The 25600-nt window shown below is 41.2% G+C and overlaps 1 protein-coding gene across 4 annotated transcripts in view; it reads right to left on the reverse strand.

Moving 5' to 3' along the window:
* The window catches only part of LOC116815619 (aldo-keto reductase family 1 member C1-like), a 76625-nt gene extending 52846 nt beyond the window's left edge, over positions 1 to 23779 (reverse strand). The window contains exons 1-8 of one of the 4 annotated variants that reach the window (XM_032764118.2): positions 14837 to 14977; positions 10235 to 10402; positions 8761 to 8877; positions 7406 to 7483; positions 4549 to 4671; positions 2917 to 3026; positions 2513 to 2678; positions 1475 to 1557 (exon numbers count right to left, since the gene is read on the reverse strand). In XM_032764118.2, coding sequence (XP_032620009.1) covers positions 1475 to 1557; positions 2513 to 2678; positions 2917 to 3026; positions 4549 to 4671; positions 7406 to 7483; positions 8761 to 8877; positions 10235 to 10402; positions 14837 to 14923 — 932 coding nt within the window. In that variant the 5' untranslated portion in view covers positions 14924 to 14977. Of the gene's footprint in view, positions 1 to 1474; positions 1558 to 2512; positions 2679 to 2916; positions 3027 to 4548; positions 4672 to 7405; positions 7484 to 7978; positions 8013 to 8760; positions 8878 to 10234; positions 10403 to 14836; positions 14978 to 23754 lie in introns of those variants that run through there. The other 3 variants (XM_032764120.2, XM_075069620.1, XM_075069630.1) reach the window with 3 other exon arrangements.
* Positions 23780 to 25600: the final 1821 nt, after the last annotated feature.

A 25600-nucleotide genomic window follows, 5' to 3' on the forward strand; every position in this document is an offset into this window, starting at 1 on the left:
CTAAGGTTCAGAGTGGGGAATTGTACCATGACACGCTAGAACACAACAAATACCTTAGAGGGGCCCTGGACTAATCCCAGAGTTTCCATAACATTGGAAACATTTATAGCCCTTAGGATGATGACACAACGACATTGGCATTCAAGGGAAATTGTTATTTTGCCTTGAAACTGAGCAAGGCTAAACGAGATAAATGACTACTAGGAATGTGTTGGGATAATGGGCCAAATCCTGTCATTGTGGGGGCCTCAGGCACTGGTGCACCTCAGTCTCGCCTATTCACTGCCTGTGGCACATAATTTTCTAGTCTCCTGTGTGCAATGTTGTTATAGTCTTGTCGGTCACAGGATATTAGAGAGACAAGGTGGGCGAGGTAATATTTTCTATTGAACCAACTTCTGTAGGTCAGAGGGACAGAATCTGGTCTGTAAGGAGCTTGCTTCTGATGACCTGAACTCCTCTCTTCTGGCCTCCAAACACGCCCCCTAATCTCATCACCAGAAGCAACCTCCCCACAGACCAGGATACACAAACTCAAAGTGGCACCAGACCCTGCCGGATTAACATGCAATCCTGCCACTGGTACAGGGATCCACCCTCCCCCACCCCCAATACACTTTTCAAGATCCCTGGATCCTACACATGCCTATCACAACATGTGGTAAACCTCATCCAGTGCACTAAATGCCCTAGTAAGAACTATATGGGTGAAACCAGACAATCACTAAATTCCCAAATGAAGTCACCCAGGAAAGTGATAATACAAAAAACACCTATCACCTGTGGCTGAACACTTAACAAACCTATCAGTCCTCATCCTCAAAGGAAACCTGCACAATATTTTCAAAATATGAACGTTGGAGCTTAACTTCATAACTTTGTTAGTCACTTAAAATCATGGACTGAAAAGAGACTCTGGATTTATGGATTACAACAATCTATTTACACTCCCCCCAGCTGCCTTCCCCTCCTTTCTTTCCCCCCTATGAATGGAAGGGTGTTGAAGGGGTATAACCTTGAATGGCCCCTTGAAATGTGTGTTAAGTACTTATGTCAAAAAATCTATTCCACCTTGTATTTAGTTGTGACATGTTTCCCAGATATGAAGAAGAGCTCGCTGTGTAAGCTTGTTTATCAACAGAAGTTGGTCCAATAAAAGATATTATCTCACCGACCTTGTATCCTGGGCTCCTGTGGGCTGTAATGCTTTGGTCTAGTTTTGGTTGTTGGGTTCAGCAAGCAGGTGGTGTGGGTAGCCTGTGATATACAGGAAGTCAGACTAAATGATCTGCTCATCCCTTCTGGGCTTAAAGTCTGTGACTCCATTCCAGTTCTAATAGCTATGATCCTAAGTACATCCTTTGTGATCACGAGAGTCAGTATAACACAAAACCTTATTTCTTTGTGGGGGGACCACTGCTGCCTTTCTCCTGCCTCTCCACAGAATACTAAAATACAAAGTAGCATGACTCACTGCATTAAGTTCAGGTAGCGAAGGTTTTTGTTCAGCCCATCAATGGTTTTCATGTCCTCCTCAAAGAGCTGGAAGTCAAAAACCTGACACAGAAGACAGGATCAAACATTGATTATTCCTGCCGGGCATACCCCTTCTAATAGTGGGATGTATGTGCATTTACAGAAGCACAAGGCCCACGTAAAGTGAAAAGAAATGAAATAGGTATATTAATCTGGGCCTGCTTTTTCCACTGTATTTTAGATAACCTTCACCTCTGAAATATATAACTATGTAACTGTTTGATTTTATTTTCTGTGTATTTCACCTTTGAACTTTTAGCAGTCTGCTGCCTGTAGAGGCAGCTGCCACTTTGAGATATAAATGACTGCTTACAGAGGAGATACACATTGTGCTCTCTTACATAGATGTTTTCATCTTAATCTAGAATAAATCTGTCAGTCTGATATTGTAAGGTTTGTTCCTTGGGTATGGAAAATAGAACAACGGATCTCTTTGGAAACTAATTTATCTAGGAAAGCTGTTTAAGACCCTGGACTCAAATAGGCAGGGGAGGACATAGCAGAGTTTGGAGAGGACCCGTGGTCTAGGCAAGAAGCTGAGGGCAGGAAAGGGGCACACTCCTACTGAAAGATCATTTGTCTTTCCAGTGCTCAAAGGGGCCTATATTCCCATCTGAAGCCAAGAGCAGCATTAGTCATTTTGGGAAAGGGCTCCAAAAATCAGTAGCTCCCTCAGAATTTTGCCTTTGGGAGACACAAGGAGGACTCCAGGGTTTTTTCTCCCCATATTATTATTTGTTCTCTAGTGGGTGCCAAGTTACACAGTTCAGACGGTAAAGTGGCAAAAGCCTCCTCTAAGGAGAGAGAACCTGCCCGAGAACTATCAGACATTGTGTAGCGAAGTTCTCAGGCAGGATCCTGCAGTGCCAGACTGTACAAGGGCACAAAAGTTCTCAGTTCTCTATGGTGTCCCATCTAAATCTGCACATCTCAGGGGTGTCTCCCTCATCATCTTTTCTCTCCCCTCCTGTTTTACCTGGAAGTTTTCTTCAATACGCTTTCTGGTGAAGCTCTTAAAGAGGACCACGACACCACGCTGCAGCTGGTAGCGCAGGGCTACTAGAGCGGGGCTTCGGTTGTACTTTTTGGCAATTGCACCCAAAACTGGGTCCTCCAGCAGAACTGGGGTGCTTTGGTCTATCCTACGAGGGAAACAGAGAAACAGGGAGCATTTCTGGGATGAGGAATGCAGTCATCTCAGCCTAGTGAGGACAATGCCTGTATAATCTGAAGATAACCTACTAGATCTTTTCCAGCTCTCATTTTTATTCTATAACTTTATAAATACCAGACGCTTTGAAGATGGAAGGAGGGGAAAATACCCTCTAACCCATTTTTGAGGTTCTAAACCTGGGAGCACAGTCCAGTTTCTTTCCTTACCACATCTTGTCTCTCTGTGAGCCCAGAGCACAATAGGCTTCGAGGAGAATATCCTTGGATTTGCAGAAGGCCAGCAGTTTGCTTTGGTTGAGGTAAGGGTGACATTCAACCTGCAGAATCAACCCGCAACCCAAAATTGAGACTTCAGATCACATAAGCAGCAGTCAGACAAAAGAAACATTAGACATTATGTCAACGGGGCACAGTATACTAAAATATCAAATATCTTTCAATTAAAATACAGCTTGGCAGTGCAGTTTAGCTGATAAATCCCAAGCAACAGTTTGTCTAGTAAAGGACAGAAGCCAAGCCACGTTGTGGGAGGATAGGCTTTAATAAGGATTGTCAGAACCAAGTCCTGCTTGTCTTACTCATGTGTCTAGTCCCACTGAAACCTCAGTTTCGATACTAATTTTGGCCCATCGTGTATTATTACATAGCTAGGATAGGGATCAGAATCATTGCCTGGACTAACACTGCCATTAAAGCAATGACCATTAGATGGAGAGAGAGATTGAGTTTGTTACTTATGGATGTTCTGTGGGTCTGCACTGGGGTCAGTTATGGACGAGATGGCACTCTGGTTCTAAGCCCTTATTTTCAGTGGCTGATAAGTTCCCCTAAAGTGGTCTCCTGGTCCAAATTTCTCATGCTTGGTCTCAACTCTCAAATGATTTTTGAGTTGGGAGAGGAAATTTAAACATCATCAGTTCAGTCATTTTTGAGTTGTCCAACTGTGTTTTTCACCAGATAAGACATTTTTCCCCTTGCATATTTTAATAAGGAAATTTAAAACAGTTTAGATTTAAAAATTTAAAGTTACCCCATACCTATATAGTATCCTCCATACAGAAATTGTTCTACGCCAAGTTTGAAAAAAAAAATTAGTTGAGAGGCAAAATGACTTTCAAAAACTGGCTATGGGATACTGTGCATATCCTGTGCTATTTTGCTTATCATATATAACTCAGGTCTTTCTCTTTATCCAGAACGTGTGGAATACATCTAGGTATCTGTGTGAAGGGTAGGAAAATGGATAAGAAAACAACATAGTCCATCTGAATCATCTCTCTCTGAGCCTACTGCCTGAAAGCCACATTTCTGAGTATGAGTTTGGACAACCTGGTAACAAAACATCCTCACATTCCAAGCACAGAAAAGCTGCTGCTATGAAAGTCTATTCCCATAGCAGTGGAATGAGGATCTCTGGAGGTACAGAGCTTATCTTTCTCCTGCCTCTCTCAGAGATTGTTTCCTTTATGGGTATTTTCTACTTCATTCTTTCTTGAGATGTATAAGTTTATCATTTCAGTGATGGGCACAAACAAAGCCCTTGTTCCAAACATAGAACTATTTTTTTTTTCAGAACCTGAATCTGAACCTATAGCTGCTAATGGCCCGTCTTTAACGTCAGCTGTTGCAACAACCACAAATTCTGAGGATTTCAATATCAAGTCTAACTGTTGCAGCTTGTGTCTACTTGAAGTGGAGCAATAAGGAAGTTTCCCTTTTGATTTAAAAGAAAGGCTGGACATTAGTTCCCCCCATAAACAAAACTCTTCACTGACTACAAGTTCTGAATTTCTTCTAACTCAACACTTTTAGGTCTCTACCCAAAGGTCAGCATTTTACCTGGTTGAGAACAGGTTTGTACTTGATCCCTGGTTTGTTCAGGATCATCTCCAGCTGTCTGATGTTGAAGTTGGACACTCCAATGGACTTCACCAACCCTGCGTCTTTACATGCCTCCATGGCCTGGGGAAAACAACAAAGGCCAGTTCCATTATCACTATTGGTAGGATAACTTCTGAGAGACTAGAAAAATTACACTCAACTGGGCACACTCAATATAAAATTATTCCAACAAAATATTACTACCCTTACAGTACGGGACGTTTGATTTGTTCTAGAAAGAAACTCTGATTTAGAGACAATCATTTTCCAATCGTTCACTTAGGCATTAGATCTCGCTCAAAAGTAATCTTTTCCCCCCAGTAGAAAGTAGACAATCTGGCCACCACCTCTCTCCATAGCTTCCTCTCTAATTTATTCTTCATACATAAAGAACTCAAAGACATAGCAATACCCAATCACTGCTAGTGAACAATACAGAAATAAGGGTATCACATAAGTACGGGACTATGAACACCAGTTTAAGAGCTTTATAGAACAAAAAAATTCAGAATGAAAACTAAGGGGAAAACACAAGAAATACTGAAGGAGATGGACAAGTGCAGCGGTCACCATTAGAATGTCTGTATTTACTGGTAGTAGCCGTACTGTAGTGTCTGATGTACACCAGGAAATGACTACAGATCTCAGATCACAAGCAGTGCTATGAAAACAGATATTATAAATCCTGTTTACTTTTTCCATTTAATAGAAAAACCTTGCTAGAGTCCACTGAAGGGAAAGCACATATCACAGGAGAAGTTTTAGCTTTTTCTTTTTAAATGAGGGACTCAAGTTGGTTCCTCATTTTCATGAGTACTAACAGCACCAGTTAGAACCAGGGATAGTGGATAATTAGAACCCCCAAAGCTCTACCAATGCACTCGATTCTAACCTGATGCCCCTTTGTATTTCATTTCTGGCCTCTCTTGATATAGAAGCAGCAATGGTATTAAACTGAGTGGTGGACTTTGTAACGTGGGTAAACGTGGACAGACTTTGAAGTTAGTTCTTCAGTGTTGACAGGCTGGCCCACTAATAAGCTGCAATGCTGAGCTACTCACAAAGTATAAGCTAAAGAATTAGGGATCTGATGGAGTCCTCATCTTGACTGACTCTAGGGCAGAATATTTCATCCCTCCTCTGTGGAAATCACCACATGTAAAGCCCAGACTACGATTCTGTCCCTGACAATATCCCTGTCCTAAGACCAGGGAAGGCCAAAGCATCTCAAAGTGCAGTTCTGCTCTACAAAGTGATTCTGTAAAAAAGGCATGTGAGGTTTCATGTTTGAGGGGGAAATCACTGAGAGACAACAGATCTGCTCAGTTTACTAGTGAAAATACATTTCATTTAACTAGCAGCCCTGAACACTCATTGAAGGTCTGGTCAATGCACAGTTATTGTGCTGCTTTAACTATATCAGTCTGACACTGATGTAGTAGACCTCTCCTAGTACCATGGGGCAGCTCCGGCAACAGTCAGAAAGAGTTAAAGAGCTTCTCTGGGCACAATCCATTGCATCTATGAAGTTCGTCAAGCCTGGCTAATGGCAAGTGCTTAAAAGGGAGGATACTAGCTCAGTCTGAGGAGGAATCTGGTGAAAACAGAGCTAGAGCTCCCCAGAGGACAGGGGTTGTTTCCTGGGGAAATTGCTTGAGCGCACTGGCCTCTTGGGCCCTCTAAGGAAGTAGAGGGACTGGCTTTTCTATACTTCTCTTTTTGGAGCCCTGGGACTTTGCCTTGGTTGCTTGGGCACATAGGGGACAAGAAGTCCAGGTCTCCTGCCAAGGGACTGTAAATCTTCACTCTGTGAGAGACTGCAGGGACCTGGCCTTTTTAGAGAGCTGTAGAATTACTGTGCTCTTTTCTTCATTAGGCTATTTTATACCCCTACAACTAAGGGTACAGGCAGAAGACCATATGCCGCACTCTGAACCAGATCTATAGTAATGTATTTATCCAGAAAAGAATATTTGAGACAAGAGAGATGCCCCTTCTTGCCCCAGGGGAGTGTCAGAAAGGTATAATTTTTCCCAGTGGGTACAGTCATGCTGCTACAAAGGAGCCTGTAGTGGTATAGTTTATTCCCATACATTTAGGGGAATAAAATACCCCAGTGCAAGGTACCGCTGTACTGGTAAAACTGCCTTCACTCTAGGGCTTTCACCAATTCAACTATTTTGTTAAAAAAAATTGCCCCCCCTAAATGAAATAGTTAAAGTGGGATGAAAACTGTATGCAGACCTGGCTGAAATCTGACAGTTGAGCTGGACTCTTCTCAACTTGTGCATCATCACTAAGAACAGTTCAGTTACACCTCTGCAGCCCCAACGTCTTCAGCTGACGCCCTCAGTGACACTTGAGCATCATCATCATTTTATTAATACAGGTGTCACCGATTTGATTTTAGTAAGAAAATCTGTTGATGATTCACAAGAAGGAGCTTCACTAGCTGGTGCTGCAGGGCTAACTGGAGCAAAAAGCAGCCCAAACTTATTTGTGTCGCTAAAGCTGGCAGCAGTGATGCTCAATACACACAAGGGTCAGATCTGTTAAGTATGAAGGTGCCATTTTTATATACGTAGTTACTTGCTGGTGTGAATCTGCACTTTATCAATAGGCAGTTCATGACCATATCTTACTAACAGTCCCAGCCTCCCACAAACATAACAATTACAGTCTCTCTAACCCTCTAAAAAGGTCATAGGACTAAAAAACTGATAGAACTCTGAACACTTTCCCGGTAACAGTCAGCTGGCTACCTAAGGAAACTGGATGGGCTCTTAATTAACACTGTGTCATTCATGTCACTCACCTCCCAAGTTTGACGCAGATCTACAATATCGAAAATGAGTTTTCCGTTTTCATCCATTGGTGATAAATCTGGTCCAGGCTTAAAAACAAAAGGAAAATCCCCCTTGGTCGTGATGGTTTTTTACACAAGTGGATTTTAACTATTTTGTGGCCAAGGAAGGAGTTGTAACCAGGAGGAGTGGGGAAGGAGGGGGAAAAAAGTGTCAAACACTAAAGCTGGTAAAAATAATAAAATGGTTTTATCTAAACCATTTGGATTCCCACGAGCTAAAAATATTTGGATGAGAGACTGAGAGCTGGATCGTTGCCCAGTCATCGAGAATTTCCCTACCAGTAACACCTGAGAGTTATCTTATTTTATAAATTCCCTTTCTTTTAAGTCCCTAATGGAAGACTCCAGCAGTACCAGAACAAAACTGATATCATTGGAATTAAAACTACCTTGAACTGAACTGAATTTCCTACTTCTCTAGAGGCAGAGCAGCCTCTGTGAATTGTCAAACTGAGCTAGGGAATTTAGCTACATATCGCTTTTGACTAAAAGGCCTATATATGACTGAAATATATAGCGTACCTTGTGTTCCATGAGTAAATTTCACCCTAGATGCCTAGAAATAATTTTGAGTAAATAAGACAATAAATGTTAATACTGGAAAATTAATTAGCTCAGCGAAACACTATTTTCATAAGAAATCGTGTTTATACGCTGTGAAAACAAAGCATGCATGTGGAAAGCAATTAGGGCCTACAGATAGTACAGATAAATCATGATATGGTGTCAGACAAAATGACATCTTCATTGACAAAGTAAAGAGGTTATAGTTGATTAGCCTTCTCCCTCCTATTCCCCAAAGAAATCACAGTAACCTCAGATTAGGTTTATAGATTACTGGTGAATTTTCAGAGTAACTAGTTAGCTTTTGATCATTAAGTGTATATTTGAATTTAAAGAGTTTTCCAGACAGTTTTTAAATTTGCCAGTGCACTAAGATATATTCTATATATTTATTTATTTAGTGGCTTCGAGTGAGCCCAGGTAGCATATGATGTTTTAATAGCAAGGATTAAAAGCATAAGACTGTTAACCCACATGATTACTACATATCAACTGCGAATGAGACACAATATGATCCCCACCCTGCCCCCAAAAAATTTGCATTACAGAGTGTGCCTCATGCATTTTTTTTTTTTGTCTTTTGCCTTTCTCTCGAGCATCCATCATAGGCTACTTTTGTAGGCTGGACATATGACTAGATGGACTACGAGTCTTTTTTTTAAAAACAGCTCTGCTCTGGCCCATGGATATACTACCAAACATTTGTTTTCTTGTGTATATTTTGTACATAAAACATTTACCTTTAGAGAGACAGGGATATGGATAATGAAGAGATCAAGATAGTCAAATTTAAGTTTCTTCAGTGACTGTTCCAGGCAGCTGCGCACAAGTTCAGGACGGTGAAAGGTACTCCCAAGCTGTAATGATTCAAAAACAACTGTTCTTTCTGAAGAAGTTCTCTTTTTTCTCTTCTTTCTGTAAAAACCACTTTTCTAAATTGTCTTATTCATGGCATACCACTGGCTTTACTTTTCTGGCAGAAGGGTTGTGTTGTGAGGTGGTTGTGTGCAAAGATGCACATGAGAGTGAGAAGTGAATGTTTCCTGAAGAAGCAGGGTTAGGGCTGAAATACAGCCAGGATGTGAGAAATGCATTTGCTCAGTACAGGAACTGGCTAAATTTGTTCTCCTTGGTTATTAGGAGTCACTCTGTTGTCCGAGTTCATTAGGTGGCCCTTGCAAGAGTGGAATGGAAGATGTTCCTTGGTATGTGACTGAGTTCTGTATACAGTTCCGGTCCGTCTCTGGGTACCAGGAGATGGGCGTTCATACAAATGCCATTTCTTACAAGATGTCAATTCTTATGTGGAAAGAATCCCACCCCAAGAACCCGCTTCTACTTTTTTTGCCACTGGATCTCCATTTACTACGTGGTTCTACTCTGAAAAGTGACTCTGTAAAAATGAGATTTTGAGGTTAAATATTGACTCTCAGTGATTCAATACAAATGTGCCCCATTTACAAGTAAAAGTATGCTTTTCCAACTGACAGCTCCACAAACTCAATCCGGATCAAGCTGGGTTCTTTGCTTCTTGTCCATCACCTCCAGAAATAAAGATGCTGGAGAACAAATTATACGCTCAGTGACACCTTTGCAACCTCAATGTCTAAAAATCTTGCTCTCAGTGATAATCCCTTGCTTTTAATTGGTTTGTAGAAGTGTTATTGATTGGAAATTAGTAAACAAAGTTGTTGATGAGACCTGAGGAGGAATAAAATCCACCTGACTCTCCCTTAGCCATGTTGTTTCTATAGAGCTGAAAGGAATGACAGCTTATTTTTAATTCCACTGAAAACACAGATGGGACTGTGAATGCACACAGGGAACACGTTGGTTGAATAAGAAGGTGCCATTTTCACACAATCACTTTTCAAAAGAAATCTACACTTTCAAGCAGTGTCACCATTGTGCACAGGAAGCTTAGAAAGGCTCATTGTGGCTTAAAAAAAAAGTTCTGTCTGGTGATCTGTACTTTGAGGGGCATGAAGAGGCCATTTTAGCTTCACTTTAACACATGTAGAGATGAGCCTTGTGCTCAAACCTGTAACTTTGTATAGAAAGCAATTTTCCACATCTGTGAATAATACTCCCCTAAAGGCAATCCTTTCAATACTGGCCTTGAGGAGGTTACACCATTCTTCATAAATTAGAAAAAATAATTAGCACAAGCAGCAGTAGGGTAAAAATACCGGTGTTAAAACGAAACCCACTTACTTTTCCTGTGTAAAATATGTCCTCTCTTTTGACTGTTCCATCTGCAATCTTCTCGTGAACGGCTCGCCCAACCTCCTCCTCAGTCCCATATACAAAGGCTCCATCAATATGGCGGAAGCCAACTTCAATAGCCACCTTTGTAGCCTCCTCGCATTTACTTTTCTGAACCTACCCGTTAAGAAGGTGTAGTGTCAATCTCTCTGGATTAGGGATATTTTATACCAGTCACCTAGAGCTTTGATCACCATCAGAAAGACTTTAAAGTAGAGTGGCACATTTAGAATTTACCTTAAAGGAAATTCAAGGATTCTGGGCCCGATCCTTTGTTGCCCTGCGTCTTATGTTATTATTTACACCACATCAAAGTAAATGGAATGTAGGTTGTGAAAAGCTACTATTCAGACATAGCAGGTATTTTTTGCTCTCACTGTGCACAGGAGTAAATGACTCATTAAAATTCAGGGCAACAGAGAATCAGGCCCATTATTTCAGCTTGCCTTTTTACAAGATTCAAAGGACAATTAATACAGGACCCCGAGACCAGGAGCTGTTAGAATCTAATATCAACATTCACTATGGATTAGAACCCCACGTCTGGCTGAGCTATTGACTATTTTTTTTTTTAAATATCATGATTTGTAAGTCAAACTCATGATTTTGCAAAAACTAATTTATGGTTTTGAACTCTTGGTTTGGTAGGACCACATTCCTTTCATGAGTAGCTGTAACAAAGGCAGATATTAGAACTGTTTGGTGAGAACTATGATTTTATAAACCCTTGTTGGTTCTTGACAATGACTCAGCTTTCTTCCAGCTAGGTCCATATTGACTCTGTTGAGATTAATGCTTAAAAAAAGTCTGACAGTAGCCATGCTTCCTAGCAGATAAATCAGGTGTGATAAAGAAAAAAAATAATGATAAGCAAGACCTAAGGTAGGGGCAAATGAACTTCTTGGGGAGTACTAGAGAAGGGCAAAGAAAGCCAGTTCCTAAATTGGTTTCTGATTTCCTATTTGCCTTTTTTAAAATTTAATTTTCAAGCTTCATCTAGGAATTTGTTGAACAATTTCTCTCCCAGTATGAAAGAGACTCTAGCCTGTGGTCCTAAATCTGCTCTTATTGAAGTCAATGAAGTTACAATGGCATAAAACCTAGACTGAGAGGAGAATCAGGCCTTATAAATACAAGTGAGCTTGATTCTCATTACACTAAGGCCCCTTTGTGATGGGTTCTGTCACAGAGATCCACTTGGGACTGTCACCTGATGTGCTGAAATTACCTCTCAGCCCGTTTTCCCTGCCAGCTTGGGACTCCAGAATCCTGCCTTGTTGAGCAAGACATGCTAGCCTGCGGCAACACAGACCCAGGGTCTGGGCCATGCCCCCAAAGCTGCAGACTAATTAAAAACAGCTCAGCAGATTACCTGTCTCTAGCACCCAGACACTCAGATCCCAGTTGGATCCAAACCCCAAATAAATCCATTTTGCTCTGTATAAAGCTTATCTAGGGTAAGTTTGCAAATTGTTCGCACTCTGTATCACTGATGGAGAGATAGGCACACCTGTTTGCTCCCCCAGGTATTAATCACTTCCTCTGGGTTTATTAATAAACCGAAGTGATTTTATTAAGTATAAAGTTTAGGATTTAAGTGGTTTCAAGTAATAACAGAAAGAACAAAGTAAGTTACCAAGCAAAATAAAGTCTAAGCCTAAGGCCTGGTCTACACTACGCTGTTAAACCGATTTTAACAGCGTTAAATCGATTTAACACTGCACCCGTCCACACTACACTGCTCTTTATATCAATTTAAAGGGCTCTTTAAATCGATTTCTGTACTCCTACAAAATGAAAGGAGTAACGCTAAAATCGATATTACTATATCGGATTAGGGTTAGTGTGGACGCAAATCGACGTTGTTGGCCTCATTATTTTACAGTAGCTACCCACAGTGCACCGCTCCAGAAATCGACGCTAGCCTTGGACCATGGACGCAGAGCACCGAATTAATGTGCCTAGTGTGGACGCGCACAATCAACTTTATAATATCTGTTTTATAAAATCAGTTTAAGCTAATTCGAATTTATCCTGTAGTGTAGATGTAGCCTCATACATTAGGAAACTGATTACAGGTAATATCTCACCCTCAGAGATGTTCCAACAAGCTTCTTTCACAGACTAGACTCCTTCCTAGTCTGGGCCCAATCCTTTCCCCTGGTAGAGTCCTTGTTAGCTCCAGCAGACATTTCAAGTGGTAAGCAGGGGTTTCTCATGACTGGCCCCCCCTTTGTCCTGCTCTACTCCCTTTTATAGCTTTTGCACAAGTGAGAATATTTTGTCTCTCTAGGTCCCCACCCCTCCTTCTAAATAGAGAAGTATCAGATTTAAGATGGATTTCATCATCAGGTGACACGGTCACATGTTACTGTAAGACCCCCTAGTCCCCATTGTCTGGCCCACATGTACACAGGAAGGCTTTCAAATAACCAAGGCCATTTATAACTCATTATTTCTGGTCAATGGGAGCCATCAAGATTCTAAACCACCATTAATGACCCACACTTTGCATAATTACAATAGGACCTCAGAGTTCTACTTCATATTTCTAGCTTCAGATACAGGAATGATACTTGCATACAAATAGAAATATATTCAGTAGGTTATAGCTTTTGTAATGATACCTTACAAGAGACCTTTTGCATAAAGCATATTCCAGTTACATCATATTCACACTCATAAGCATATTTCCATAAAACATATGGAGTGCAACGTCACACTCTTTACATCACTCTGGCAGTCAGAGATGACGCATAACTCTGGATGGGCACAAGTTAAAGTTTTGTGGGGAAGGGTTGCATCTGATCGACACACGTGTCACCTCTGGGCTGAGGAAAAGCAGCAGAACCAGGAGCACCAGGGCAACAGCGAGCGAGCACCCTGGGGAGTATCTCATGGCAGCCAGCCTCTGCACCGCATCGCTGGGCTCATTTGGGAGGTCAGCTCGGATCTGTTCCACTCTTCCTGCCCGGGGACCCACTGTTTGTGCATAGGTGGCCGGCTCAGGGAGAAGGGCAGGGAGGGCTGCTGGGCAGCCAGACAGTGCCCCAGCTCCCACAGTGCAGAGAGTCAAGGGCTTGAGCTGGCCGGGTGGCTCTCACCAGCTTCCAATCCACTAGCTCCTGGCAGGAAGCAGGCGACGGTTCTCAAATCCCATGTATCACCTCTGCTGAGTGGAGTGGAGGTCCTAAGGTGCCTTAGTATAACTGAGAAACAGGCCTGAGTGAACAGCTGCAGTTGACACAGATTGTAGTGTGTAGGAAAGTCATATTTTAGGAGGTGGCCTTTTTGGGGGGGAGGAAGAAGAGAGAGATCATATCAGTCCTGCTGATTAGAGGGACTCACTGGAAAGAGCTGAGACACTGAGCTCTACAGAAAACATCTATGCTTCACTTTTATTCCTAGGACAATATAGATGCCATGGTGCCACAAGGCTGATACGTACCAGGTAGAAGGAAAAAGATCCACATACAGCTGTCCTCTTCAGAGGGGCTCTTACATTTTTTTTTTTGAAATACAGTATTTAGTCAGGCTTAATAGGAATAAGGAGCAAAAAGTAAGTAAAGACTTAAAAAAAATGTAATAAATTGCACATTTTAGCACCTTCCATCTGAGAATCGAAATACAATTTTACAAACTCAGAGTAAAATCTTCAAAAGCAGTGCCATTTCCAAGTGCCCTTCAATGAGATGTAGGCTTCTAAGTTTTTTAGGTGCTTTTGAAAATTTTATCCTTATGAACTAAACCCAGTGAGGCAATTCAGGTATTATCAGAATTTTACAAAACTGGGGACACTAAAACACAAAGAGGCAAGTAAGATGCCCAAAAGTTACACAAGTGACTCAGAGGCAGAATCAGATCTCCTGACTCCAAGTCCCCTGCTTTGACCGTTAGACCCGTCCCCTCCACAATGGGATCAGCAGGTAGCAGGACTGTTGAGAAGGGAGAAATATGAAATGTACTCATCTTCCTTCCCTCAGGGTAATTCAGTGAGCAGCACTACAAGTAAAAATAACTAACGTCTGTTTAAAAGAAATTGGTTTCCATTTAGCTGAGGTTCGGATCAAAATGCATTGGCAGAGACATATGGGCTGAAAACTGGAAAAGGGAGTGCTGTCAGGGCAAAGATGCATGGGTAGTTACATAGTGGCTCTGGATTAGCATAGCTGGGTGCTGGAGGTCAGGACAGAGGTCAATTGACAGATGCATGTGGGGGTTCAAGGTGTGAGTGGTTGGGGTTGCTATCGATCAGATGTTTTGGCAAAGCTAGGTCAAGGAGTCATGAATCAGCATGAGATTCACTCAAATAATAAAAAACAAAAACCATTTCTCACAGAATGATGATATTCTTACACTTATATACAGGCATCATGTTTCACTCAAACTCCCACAGCACTTTCCAGACACTGTCAATAGTTTTATAAACTAGATATACAGCGATTTCATCTTGCAGATCTTTCCGGAGTGCTACAGGCAATGGTTATAGTAGTGCCCAGCAATGTTAATCAACAGGTTACGGACAAAGAAAGCCACGAAAGGTTTACTTACTGCATCAGGGGAATAGGTACCAAATCCTACTGCAGGAATTTTGTTCCCATCGTTCATCTTAATACAGTAGTCTTTGTCAAACTCCATCTCTTTACAGTATTTCCTCAATTCTTTTCTGAATGCTGAAATTTAACAGCACTGCTGTATGGGCCAGAGAGTGTCAAAAAGAAAACACAGTATGAATTTCTATTTCAATTGTGTTTTTCTATGAGGTGTACTAAAAGTAATCACCAAGTTTTGTCCAGCAGGCATAAAGGGAAAAAAAGTAAAAATGCAAAATGACAAAGTTCTCAGAAAAACACACTATCATTATCAACAGGTTCAAAGATCGGTCTCTTTCCTCAAACTTTATTGACTTAATACTGCTTCCATGTGACATAGAAGAAACATGTACAAAAGATCTCCCTTCAAATTCAGCAGTCACTCTATAATGGGGGCAAAGCATTTCCAGCAAAAAATAATTAAGAAAAGTGGTATAACCTTTAACAAAGCATTTTAGAACTAACACTTATCACGTTACTAAATTTTCACACTCAGAAGCAGCAAATAAAAATTAAATTATCTGAAAATAGGACAAGAGAATTGCCTACTGTTTAATTGCTCCTATGAATTACAAATTTGAGCAGCCCTAATCTACTGGCATGGGAACATAGATAAAAAACTTTTGTCAAAATCAGAAAAAAGACCCAACTGCATTGCAAAGAGACCTTCATTCCTTCCCAATAATCTAGAACCATGATAGAGAAGTTGTTCTGAATTTCTATTTAAAATGTACAGTGTAGAGCTCTTGATATCACCAGTGTGCTCTGGGCTCCCGGAGCAGTATGTTCTTCTTGGAATAACTTCAGTAATGCAATAAGCTGAAAAATAGGATAGGAATAGTGAAAGGATCCTTTTTAATATACATCTTAAACGAACACTTGGGGTGGACCACAAATCTAAAGAAAATAGTTTTAATAAAATATCCACATGCAACTATATGGCTAGAACAATGGAATACACACTGCAGGCCTCTCAAAGAGCAGACGTGCAATGCTTTCTACTAAATTTTTTTAAATACAGCCCATGACCATAGCATTCTGTTGCACAGCCAGGCCACTCAGGATACGTCTGCAAAAGTTGCAGGAATCTCAGAGCCCGGGTCTACAGACAAGGACTGGGTGCTAAAAACAGCAACATAGACATTATGGCTTGGGCCGGAGCTCGGGCCTCAAGGGCTGAGCCTGAATGTCTACACTACAGTTTTTAACACGGGAGCACAAACGTGAGCTCTGGACCCAGACTCAGACTCACTGCTGTGGGTTTTAAAAGTAAGTGTAAATGTACCCTTACTCTTCCCCCCTGAACTGGGAGTGACAATGAACCCCAGCTACCTGGCAGGGACAGTTGCAAAAGCACCTGTGAGCTGCTCCACTCCTGAGATAACTCCCATCTACAGACATCCATTGGTACAGTCTGGCTGCTTACTCTTCTCCTCCATAAATGGGAACGAAGACAAACTCTAGGCAGATGGCAGGGGCAGTTGCAGCAGCATACTTGGCAACATTTTCCCTCCCCGTTGTCCATTTGCCACTCCCCCAGGGCTTTCGTTTAATCATTTTTGTTGCTCTCCTCAGGATTTTCTCCAATCTGTCCACATCCTTCCTGAAGTGTGGTGTCCAGAAGTGGACACAATGCTCAAGCTGAGGTCTTATCAGTACTGAGCAGAGTAGAAGAATTACTTCTTGTGTCTTGCTTACAACACTTCTGCTGATAAATCCCAAAATGTTTGCTTTTTTGGCAACAATATTATATTGTTTACCCACATTTAGTTTGTGATCCACTATAATCCCCAGATCCTTTTCTGCAGTACTCCTTCCTAGGCAGTCATTTCCCATTTTGTACTTGGGCAATTGATTATTCCTTCCCACGTGTAGTACTTTCCATCTGTCCTAACTGGATTTCATCCTGTTTAATTCAGACCATTTCTCCAGTTTGTCAAGATCGTTTTGATTTTTATTCCTGTCTTCCAAAGTGCTTGCAACCCCTCCCAGCTTGGTATCGTCCACAAATTGTATACATGTACCCTCTATGCCATTATTCAATTCATTTACAAAGATATAGATTAGAACCAGACCCGGGACAGATCCTTGCAAGACCCCACTCAATATGCCCTTCCAGATCAATTGTGAGCCACTGATAGGGGAAGCAGCAGCAGTTTTCTGCAAGGCTTATTACTCTGTCAAAGAAGGCCGCAGCTTGGTTTGACAGGATTTGTTTCTGACAACTCTAAATTGACTGTTACTTATTACCTTCTAGGTGCTTACAGATTGTTTGATTATTTGCTCTATTATCTTTCCCAGGACCCCAGTTAAAAGGTGTGATAATTCCCTGGATTGTCTGTGTTTGCCTTTTTATAGATAGGAACTATATTTGTCCTTTTTTCCTGACCTCAGGTATCTCTTTTGTACTCCATGAGTTCTCAAAGCTAATCGCTAATGGCTCAGAGATCTATTCAGTCAGTTCCTTAAGTATTTTAGGATGTACTTCATTAAGCCCTGTGACTTGAAGACATCTAACTTGTCAAAAAGAACAGGGGTACTTGTGGCACCTTAGAGACTAACAAATTTATTTAAGCATAAGCGTTTGTGGGCTAAAACCCACTTCATCAGCTGCATGCAGTGGAAAAATACAGTGGGAAGATATATATACACACACTTTCCCAACAATTGACAAGAAGGGCCATCCTGATTATTATTAGGAAAGTTTTTTTCCCCTCCTGCTGCCAATAGCCCACCTTAACTGATTACACTCGTTATAGTTGGTATGGCAACACCTGTTTTTTCATGTTCTGTGTGTGTGTGTGTGTGTGTGTGTGTAGAGAGAGAGAAATTCAGAACAACTTCTCTATCATGGTTCTAGATTATTGGGAAGGAATGAAGGTCTCTTTGTAATGCAGTTATTGAGTCTACACTCGTTCCCTGCCCCGCCTCAGACTTGCTTCCCACAGGCTTTTAACTAACACTTTTCTGAGTATTAAACTCTGCCTTCTTGAAGACCTTTGCCTTTATTCTGCTGTTTTCCCCTCCTACTATTCCTTAGAATCATTAACTCTACCATTTCATGCTACTGTCACCAAAGTTGCCTTTCTCCTTTAATTACTTCCTCCTCCTTTGTCAGCATCAAATCCAAAATAGCCTCTCCCATAGTCTCTCCACCTTCTGTAATAATGAGTTGTCTCCATTGCATACCAAGAACTTGCTGAATAATTTATGCCCTGCTGTATTATTTTCCCCAACAGATGTCTGGTAATTGAAGTCTCCATCACCACCCAATTCCTGTGTTTTGGATGATTATATTAGTTTTTTTAAAAAAAGTCTCATCCATCCCTTTTTCCTGGTTATCTGGTCTATAGTAGACCTCTACCATGACATCATCCTTTCCTCCCTCTTTTATACTTATCCTGAGACTAGCAAGAGGTCTGACTCCCACTTTTGTCTCAACCTCAGTGGAAGTATATACATCTTTAATATACAAGGCAACGTCTCTTGCCTTTTTTCCCAGCCTGTCCTTCCTGAACAAGCTGTACCCTTTATGTCAATATTACAGTCGTGAATTATTTCACTAAGTTTCTATGATACCAATTAGGTCAACTTTGTCGGGCCCTACCAAATTCATGGTCCATTTTGGTCAATTTCACAGTCACAGGATTTAAAAATAGTCAATTTCATGATTTGAGCTACTTAAATCTGAATGTTCATGCTGTTGTAATTGTAGGGGTCCTGACCCAAAAAGGAGTTGTGGCGGTGGGAGGTGGGGTCACAAGGTTATTGTAGGGGAGGTTGCGGTACTGCTACGCTTACTTCTATGCTGCTGCTGGCAGCGGCACTGCCTTCAGAGCTGGACAGCAGTGGCTGTTGGCTGGGAGCCCAGCTCTGAAGGCAGAGCCAGCGCCATCTGCAGCGCAGAAGCAAGCATGGCATGATATGGTGTTGCTACCCTTACTTCTGCTTTGCTGCTGGTGGGGCGCTGTCACACAGCTGCCACTTTCCAGCCACCCAGCACTGAAGGCAGTACAGAAGTAAGGATGGCAATTCTGCACCCCCCCCCCTAAAATAACCCTGTGACCCCTCCCTGCAACTCCCTTTTGGGTCAAGATCCCCAACTTGAGAAACTCTGGTCTCCCCCATGAAATATGTATAGTATAGGATAAAAGCACATAAGACCAGATTTTGCTGGAGGGGGAGCAGATTTCACAATGTGACACTTTTTTCACAGCTATCAATTTGGTAGGGCCCTAGGTATTTGTGATTATTCACTACTATTTCCTACTTCTTCCTGTTTATTCCATGTACTTCCTGCATTAGTATACAGACATCCAAGATGTTTATTAGATTTCTCCACTGTATTTTCTTGTCTCGACTTTGTCCATGCTACAATTTTCAATGTTCCCCCCACATTCTGACCTTTCACCCAGGTCTCCATTATTTTGGACTCACCTGTGGGTTTTTACCTCCTGCCCAGACCTAGTTTAAAGCCACCTCACTAGGTCTGTACACCTCCGGGCATGCCATTCAGGCATGCAGATGGATGCCTCCATCCCCATTAGAAGGGAGTCACTAGCCACCATCATCGTTTGATTTCCTCTGGGGAGTGGTGGTGTGATTCTCCCAGCCTGGGGGCAGGGGGGTACATTGTTTCCTTGTACTTCCTGGTCTTCTTTTATCCAGCTGTTGTCTTCTCCAATACTTTTTTCGTGTTTGCGTGGCACCTAGCACAACGGGGTTCTATTTCATGACAAGGTCTCCTAGGCACTATGGTAATATAACTAAGAAATAAAATAAAGCCTCCTGTATAGTCTTCACTGAGATATTACATTGCAGCAGAGTTTATAAGCAATAGCTTTATTCACTTGGATGTAAAACAAACAAAATATAACTGTCAACCATTATATAAATCTTTATATATAAACAAACATCATATAAAGCTGAATTGGGTCATACTTATAACTGTCTGTAGGCACAGAAAGTAGAAGGATGTTACAGGGGATGTTTATTCTTAGTAAACATTGAACCTAGAATAATGGATTTTGACGCAGCTGGACTTATTTAGGTTTAACACACATATGGTTCAAACTCTAAATTCAACTCCATATTTGGATCCAAACTTCTCCAGAAATTGGGAATTTGTTTCCACCATTTATAGACAAAAAGGCCAGTTGACAATTTTGAAGCTAGAAGCAAACTTCCTCACAGGAACATTAGTATGCAGAAGATTCAATTCTGTGCTGTGCCCAGTAGCTGCTGAGCAATGCTAAGGGAAGGAATTACACAGGAGCTTACATGGTACATATGCTATGTAACAGTTATGTGTTTAGATCCAGAGCAACTCAGTTGCAGTCATTTGCTGTGGATTTATGCTAGAGTAATGTAGAGCAGAATTTGATTTAACTCAATCCTGCCATACAGTGCACAACTGAATAGTGACTTGCAAAGTCCTATTTCAACCCCAATTATTATACTCCTAGGTACATTTGTTTGCACTAGGGTATTCACCATGAAGAGTTCTCCCTACTGGTAACACCTAAGAGTCTTTAAGATGGTTAATTTATTAACTTTCTTCTCAGTTGTGACAGGAAATTTCACCTGAATCAAAAGCTACCTTGAACTGAACTTTCTGCTTCTCCAGATACTAGTTATTGCAAATTTTCAAACTGAGTAACAAAATTTGTCTACACAAGGAATTGTGCAAAAAGTAGATTTGGATAAGACATTTGGAGAGGCAATGAGGAATGCAAACCATAAAACAATGACAATTAGGTTTTTTCCTATCATCTTTTAATTTAGGAATAAAAACATAAGTGAGAATAATTTCCCCTTCTATTTTACTGCACTCATGATATTGTGTGAGAAAAAGTGCTTTGGGGGTTTGAGTGAAACATGATGCCTGTATATAAGTGTAATAATATCATCATTCTGTGAGAAATGTTTGTTTTTTACTATTTGAGTGAATCTCATGCTGACTCATGATATTGTGTGAGAAAGTTTAATATTTGGAACCTTAGTGTCTGAATTAAAGCCCAAAGAAGTCAATGAAAATAATTCCATTGATACCAATGGGCCTTGGATCAGGCCCTTAGGGGATGGCTTAAAGGAATATAATTTCCAATATAATTTAAAGAATGAGTAGCATCTATTTTTTTACTAGCAATAGATAATCAGAATATAAATGATCATCAACTGTGACAGGAAGACTTTCCCCTCAAGATATTGTATTTTACTATATACATTAGTTTTTCCATTTGTTTGTGTTCCCCGAAGTAGTCATCATAGGCTAATTCTTCAAGAACAAAGTTAGACTGTGTTTTCTGCAGTATGTTTTAGGATATAAATATTTACTGTGAGAGAACAGGGAGTGTGGATAATGAGATCAATATAGTCAAACTTCAATTTCTGCAATGATTGTTCCTGGACTTCCAGACTAGCTCAGGGTGGTTAAAAGTATGTCAAGTCTATAAGAATTAAAAGACAAAATAGAACAGATATGATGACATTCTCTCTCCAAGGCTGAATATCTAAGGACTGATTTTCTAAAATATCTTTGTAATGAAATGCCATCTTCTTTGCCTATTTATCAAAAGGGTCATACTGTGAGGTGTTGTATGCACCACTGTATGTAAACTAATGTACAAAGATAATAGGCTTGCTAAATACTAGGACAAACAGCATTAATGACATTCTTCACTACCCAAGTATAAAATGGAGTCCACATAACAATGTACTTAGTTTGTCCACAACTATGCCATTAGTTACTTTTATGGCTGACATCACTTTGGTATTGAAGCACCTCCCAGGCATTTATCCTCACAAAACTTCAGAGGATGCACTTCACCTACTTTTCCTGCAATGTAGCCTCTTCTTTGGATTACAGATGTCATCACTTTGACCAATAAGGTAGCTTGTCAACACTACTGCTTAAGTAGGTGGTGTCACCTTTAATTGATAGGATGTATTTTCTCCTAGCAGGGTCTGACAGATGCATTTCTGACATTCACAGTCCTGCTAAACCCAGGAAGCATAGACCCAGAAGTGAAACTTTTTGCTGCATGGCAGTGTCACAGGATCAGTGCAAAGGACAGACAGCTAGCTGCATCTTTTTCAATGTGAGATACGATGGGATTGTATTTGATTGGTAACATTTGAAGATGATCCAAAAGAGCTGTCATTGATATGAATCGGACAAGTAGCATGATGTGTGGAATAAAGGCACAAAACCACACATCTGCACTTACAGGACATCTCCTTGAGGCTATATATTCAGGGGGAAAGGAATTTTCACAGACAAATATATTCATGCTCTCGGCCAGACCAAAGAATAGTTTCATAGATTCCTAGACTCTAGGACTGGAAGGGACCTCGAGAGGTCATCGAGTCCAGTCCCCTGCCCTCATGGCAGGACCAAATACTGTCTAGACCATCCCTGATAGACATTTATCTAACCTACTCTTAAATATCTCCAGAGATGGAGATTCGACAACCTCCCTAGGCAATTTATTCCAGTGTTTAACTACCCTGACAGTTAGGAACTTTTTCCTAATGTCCAACCTAAATCTCCCTTGCTGCAGTTTAAGCCCATTGCTTCTTGTTCTATCATTAGAGGCTAAGGTGAACAAGTTTTCTCCCTCCTCCTGATGACACCCTTTTAGATACCTGAAAACTGCTATCATGTCCCCTCTCAGTCTTCTTTTTTCCAAACTAAATAAACCCAATTCTTTCAGCCTTCCTTCATAGGTCATGTTCTCAAGACCTTTAATCATTCTTGTTGCTCTTCTCTGGACCCTCTCCAATTTCTCCACATCTTTCTTGAAATGCGGTGCCCAGAACTGGACACAATACTCCAGTTGAGGCCTAACCAGCGCAGAGTAGAGCGGAAGAATGACTTCTCGTGTCTTGTTTACAACACACCTGTTAATGCATCCCAGAATCACGTTTGCTTTTTTTGCAACAGTATCACACTGTTGACTCATATTTAGCTTGTGGTCCACTATGACCCCTAGATCTCTTTCTGCCATACTCCTTCCTAGACAGTCTCTTCCCATTCTGTATGTGTGAAACTGATTGTTCCTTCCTAAGTGGAGCACTTTGCATTTGTCTTTATTGAACTTCATCCGGTTTACCTCAGACCATTTCTCCAATTTGTCCAGATCATTTTGAATTTTGACCCTGTCCTCCAAAGCAGTTGCAATCCCTCCCAGTTTGGTATCGTCTGCAAACTTAATAAGCATACTTTCTATGCCAACATCTAAGTCGTTGATGAAGATATTGAACAGAGCCGGTCCCAAAACAGACCCCTGCGGAACCCCACTTGTTATACCTTTCCAGCAGGATTGGGAGCCATTAATAACTACTCTCTGAGTACGGTTATCCAGCCAGTTATGCACCCACCTTATAGTAGCCCCATCTAAATTGTATTTGCCTAGTTTATCGATAAGGATATCATGCGAGACCGTATCAAATGCCTTACTAAAGTCTAGGTATACCACATCCACCGCTTCTCCCTTATCCACAAGACTCGTTATCCTATCAAAGAAAGCTATCAGATTGGTTTGACACGATTTGTTCTTTACAAATCCATGCTGGCTATTCCCTATCACCTTACCACCTTCCAAGTGTTTGCAGATGATTTCTTTAATTACTTGCTCCATTATCTTCCCTGGCACAGAAGTTAAACTAACTGGTCTGTAGTTTCCTGGGTTGTTTTTATTTCCCTTTTTATAGATGGGCACTATATTTGCCCTTTTCCAGTCTTCTGGAATCTCTCCCGTCTCCCATGACTTTCCAAAGATAATAGCTAGAGGCTCAGATACCTCCTTATTCAGACAGCAAGACTTTCAATAAAACAAACAGAAAAGGCCGAAAGCAGAGGTATAGAAGACTTACTGCTGGCACTGGTAACCTTTCTGTTCCCTCTCTTGCTCTTGAGATTTCTCAGTCTCACTGAAGAGAAGAAGTGCTGACGTAGAAACAGCAAACCATGCTAATTCCATTGCTTGATCTCTGGCTGACTCACCCTCAGGTTTCAGATGTTCTTCAATACCAAGAAAAACAAGAAAGAGTTATTTTGGCATTAGTGGGAGTCAGTATTGGGTAACTCAACATGTTATAGCAGCTTAATATCACTTGGACATAAATGTTTATTTCAGGCTTAGGTTTGGCTTATGCAGTCTGAACCCAGTAAAATAAATCCCATCCAAAAATCACACTATCAATTTTAATTAATGAGAAAAAATCTCTTGTAGAGTTTCTTTTTTGGTGATTAATAAATTTAACTGATTCTGAAATTAAACAGAGTCAAACTTGTCAAGTGATTTGCCTTGTGGGCATTCACCTAATAATGATGCACAGAAGAGACATTAAAAAGGACCTTTACATTCAGTGAAAAGACACAGGTTAATGGGACTGTTCACACTAAACACCACCGAACTTGTTGTTCAAATTAACAGTGTTATGCCCTAATGTTGTTCACCAACAACTACTGATCACAAGAACTCCTTGGGTCTAGATGGATTCTACTGCCTGCGGCCCCACATATTCTTGCACAAGAGCCATATCAGGGATTCTAAAGTCTTTAAGGCTCATGGTTCTCAATTGCAGGTATTGTCATTCTGACCCTGTGAGGTGAGGCTCTCTTTGGCCCTTAACTAAGTTCTCCAGAGCTTTCCCATAGCTCTCCCTTTTTGGGCTGCTCTTCATAGGGTGTTTCTTACTGATCTCCCCTCTTCAGGGTGAGAGGATTCTTATCCTGGCCTAAGCCAAGCCATTCCTTCCCTAGGCTGAATTTCAGAACCCCCCCCCCCCACCTCTCCTTTCAGGGCCAGAGAAGATGGCTCCCTCCAAATTCCATTCCTAAAGCAATCTGACTGGCTAAGAGGGACTTGGCTCTTCAGCAAAGCCTCCTCTGAATCAAAGGTGCAGCTGTGCAGTGCTTTGCTGAAAAGAGACAGTCCCGGCCTCTTGTACAAGACCATTTTCTTTGTTTGATGGCACATTTCTTGCCCGCAAGCCCAATGGAGAAGCCTGCTGCATTTCCACCATGTTCAAACAGGAGCCTCAAACAGGCTTCAGAAGAGATTTTCTGAGGTAAAGCTTTTTCAGAAAAGGAATTAAAATGCACAGACTCCTCAGAGGGTCCAATGTGACACAAATGTTTGGTACCATATTAAGTTTGGAGTCTCAGTCAGTCTTTAGAAAGAATTTGAGGTAAATTTGTTCATAATAAGCACAGACTCCACAGAATGTCCAGTCAAAACCCATAATTGTTAAATTCAGAACTTAAAATAGGCCTTCAAAAAGGGATTCTCTGAGGTAATTGGTTTTAGAATAGAGTTGAATGCTGGCACTTGCAAAGGCTTTCAGGGTGAGAGTGGCTTGCTGTGTGCACAGATTGGGTCTCCACATATGTTTGGTTCCTTGGGGGAATATTTGAAACAAATTCCCTGGAGCAATTCAGTAGAGAGAAAGTGAATGCTTTCAAAGGACAGAGCCAGGCAATCATTAAGGGACTGGCCACTAAACTGGGAGGTGCACATTAGCTACTGGCTGAAGCATGGCACACTGTTATGCTACATTTGTTCCTCTGAGGCACATGAGGGAAAGGAGGAGGACTATGCTGTCCTTGGCTTAGAAATGGAGTAGACAATGCACAGTCTATGGACCAAAGAGGATTGTCCTTAGCTCCACTGAATCTCAGCAAATGCTCACCCTAAAAGTCTTCATGCACCTCTGT

The sequence above is a fragment of the Chelonoidis abingdonii genome, chromosome 1 (genome assembly GCF_003597395.2).
Source record: "Chelonoidis abingdonii isolate Lonesome George chromosome 1, CheloAbing_2.0, whole genome shotgun sequence".
NCBI lineage: Eukaryota > Metazoa > Chordata > Testudines > Testudinidae > Chelonoidis > Chelonoidis abingdonii.